The sequence below is a fragment of the Wasmannia auropunctata genome, unplaced genomic scaffold (genome assembly GCF_000956235.1).
Source record: "Wasmannia auropunctata unplaced genomic scaffold, wasmannia.A_1.0 LD336095.1, whole genome shotgun sequence".
Lineage (NCBI taxonomy): Eukaryota > Metazoa > Arthropoda > Insecta > Hymenoptera > Formicidae > Wasmannia > Wasmannia auropunctata.
The window spans coordinates 3706950-3710477 of NW_012026795.1; the positions used below are offsets into that span (position 1 = coordinate 3706950).

The 3528-nt window shown below is 32.0% G+C and overlaps 1 protein-coding gene across 1 annotated transcript; it reads left to right on the forward strand.

The window, feature by feature from the left end:
• The first annotated feature begins 208 nt into the window (after positions 1-208).
• On the forward strand, positions 209-1801 carry LOC105462817. The gene is made up of 3 exons (XM_011709667.1): positions 209-299; positions 1193-1507; positions 1695-1801. Exons 2-3 carry the CDS (start codon positions 1216-1218, stop codon positions 1799-1801), a joined length of 399 nt encoding a protein of 132 aa, XP_011707969.1. The 5' UTR covers positions 209-299; positions 1193-1215.
• Positions 1802-3528: the final 1727 nt, after the last annotated feature.

Here is a 3528-nt window from a genome sequence, read left to right on the forward strand (position 1 = left end):
TTGGTGTTATACTGCCTCTAGAACTAAAGATAGTACATCGTGGTGGCATTTGCAAAATATTAGTTATCTATAAAGTATATATTACGTATATTAAATATAAATTGGAAACCTATATAAAAAAAGTGTCGCAACCTTTTAGTGAGCGAGTGTACCACTGATATGGCTCGTAGAAGACTTGAAAATTTGTTATTGGCCGAAAACAAAAACTGAGCAAGCGTTTGAAAAACTTGTATTAGATAATATACCGTACGATTCAACGTGGTACAGATTTAAAGCCCACAGAATAATAAAAACTTCAGGTATGGATCTTGATATAAAATAAAAATTTATATTTTTTATTTCTGTTGTAACATATTTGTTATTACATATTTGTAATTTATTTTTTTTTTCTATTATATGTATACATATGTATTTTATTTTAATTTATTTTCATATTATTAAATAATCGGTATTGCAGTTTATATTCGTACAACTTTTCAACCAAAACAATTAATTTAAAATAATGTTATTACTTTCTTTAAATGATGTCGCAAAAATTCCATAGATTTTGAACAAAACATGTTTTTTTTATATTTTTGTTTGAACATTTGTTGTTTTTTAGGAAACATATTTATTGTAATAAATATAAAAACATCTTTATTTAATATTAATTTTAATTACTTTTACGAAATAAGTCAATTATATTAACATGTTAGTTTATTTAAATATGCTAAAAAATGTGTAAAAATGCTTCTTACGATGGAATTTTAACCAAATATGAACAGGATGTTTGGCACATATAACTAAAAGGTTAATCGAGGGCTTGTTACGTATATATATTTCTTGGATTTATAACTTGTAAATGTTGAAACAACATAATAATAAGAATTAATTATAAATTTCAGAAATATATATTTATAAAAAAAAACACCGCGTTAAACTTTTAGTTACATGTGTTAGAATGTCTTACATAAATTTCGTAATAATCCGATAAAAATGATATTGCCATGTGTGGAGCATTTTAAGCATATTTTGAATAAATTCAATATTTTAATTAATTCGTTCGGCATAAATGGTAGAAATTAAAAATGCCAGTATATCATAAAAATTTATAACTAAAAATATAAGCATTTGTTTTGTTCAAAATTCGAGCAGTTTACTCTTACAAATTTAAACATTAAAAATTATTTATATTTTTTAACATACGTAAAAGATTACGATGCCATTGTAAAATATATGGAAATCATCTTGGAGCATGGATCAACAGAAGATGACGGAGTGAGTATTTCGGAAGTATCTCTAAAAAAAAACTTGCAACAATGTGATGATGGGACCGACTCATCCGATGCTTCACAATCATCAGACTCGGAAGTACATGCTAAAACAGCTAAAAAGCCTCAAAAGAAGCATAAAAATACAAAAAGCATATCTGAGGATTCTGATTCTTCTCTCTTGGTATCAAAGAATAAACAAAAACAAAAACGATTTGATAAAGAGAAAACTAAAAATGTCAACGTGCAACCTAATAGTTAGTATACATGATAACATATATATATGGAAATGTATTTTAATATATTGAAATATATTTAGGTTTTAAACATTTTCTGATCATTCTGTACATGTATCATCTGATAATAGCATATAAAGTAGATAAGTATGTCATTATTTTTTCTAATCGAAACATCAAAGTAAAATAATGGATATAATATTTACAGAACCTTCGAAAACTTTTTACCCGGATAGAGTCGAAAACGGCAACTCGGTTTCTCTATCAGTAAATGAGAGAGAAACTGATTCAACGGAAATCCTATCAGAACAGTAATTCCAAAAATATGTCATAAAGCGATTCGAGGAAATAATGGTGATACTGGAACAGAGCAATGCTTCTAACGTTCGTCTTCTGAATTCTCTTCAGACGTACATGAATCCTACTTCCAAACCAGATGGATTTCCTGATTTGCCTTTGACAACCGATGATGAATTCCAAAATTTAGAACTAATGCTGTCAGAAAAAGTGACGGATAACTCTGGTCGAGAAACACCCGCACTTGCGTATACATACTTGGTATACAGGGTGTAACTTAAATAACGACCACTAATCATATAGCGTTATTCCTGATAAAAAATTGAGTCAAAAAGTCCTGAACCATTTTTTTCTACAATTCTTAATTATGCAGTTATTCTCAAGTTAAACTAATCCAATCTACGCCGTTTTTTAGACGGGCGGACATCAGTGAGCCGCGCGCGTAGTAGTGTGCGTGAGCGATCTGCCGCGCGTCACGCCGCTATGTTCACGCACATTACTACGTTCGCGGTTCACTGATATGCGCCCGTCTAAAGAACGGCGCTGATTGGATTAGTTTAACTAGGAGAATAACTGCATAATTAAGAATTGTAGGAAAAAAAGGCTTAAGACTTTTTGACTCAATTTTTTATCAGGAATAGCGCTATATACTTAGTGGTCGTCATTTAAGTTACACCCTGTATATGTTCAAAAATAATTTTTTATTACATTTTATGATAATAAAACTATTCATTCAAAAAACGTGCTTACAGAAAGGACGACTGTCAACAATTGGTGGAGCTGATCAGAGATCCTGCATAATGAATATATTAAAATTTGTAATGACGAACCAGCTATGTCCTATAATTGGAAAGGACTACATAATAAAAAAAGTTTTGAAGCAACAAAACTACGTGAAGTTATTACGGGTACGTAAACAACAGTTAAATATAATATTCCGTTTTTTATATAATTTCCATAATTCACATCCGTGATTAGATTAAAATATGTCTTCACAGCTTAATTACCGTTTTACAACATTTATAAAATATTTATAAAATGTATAAATATGTGTAAATAAATATATTTTCAAAGATTGAAAATTTTTGAAATACATGTGTTAGCGCGGCAAAAAATGAATAGTTTTAAAAGCTTAGTTTTTTTTGCTATACTTTTCGTATAATGTATAAAACAGTAATACAAAAGATCAGTAGAGCTTGCGACCGCACTCACGAGCGTGGTGCAACTTCGTCGCTCGTCCGACCCGCGTAATTCCGCGAAAACGAAAAAAGGAAATCTAAGGCGCGATTAACCGTAACTCAGGCATCTCGCCTATCGAAAACGGGAATAAAGTTGGGCGCCAGGCACGTTATAGAGAGTGCCCCTCTACTGAAAAATCTCGGTGTTCGGAAATCTAAGGACTCGAGAAGATTAATCACGCGATCAGGTGCGAATTCGATACAGCGGTCGGACAAGGACGGCGATAACCGGTTGCTCAGTTACGATAATGGTAAAGGGGGTGATTCGAGGGGAAGCGGTCAAGGTTCGGGGAGCGAGAATAGGCTGAAAGAATCGACAGTAATTAGTAACAATAAGAAATAACAAGTGTATGAAGCAGACGAATATTACATTCTAGAATACAAACGGAAATACGATAATCGACGGGAATACATGAGACGCGCAGCAATGCAGCGTACTCGACGTGACAGAGACTCGCAATTCGTGCTTCTCACGATCGTACGACAAGATCGTGTCTCGGAAAAACG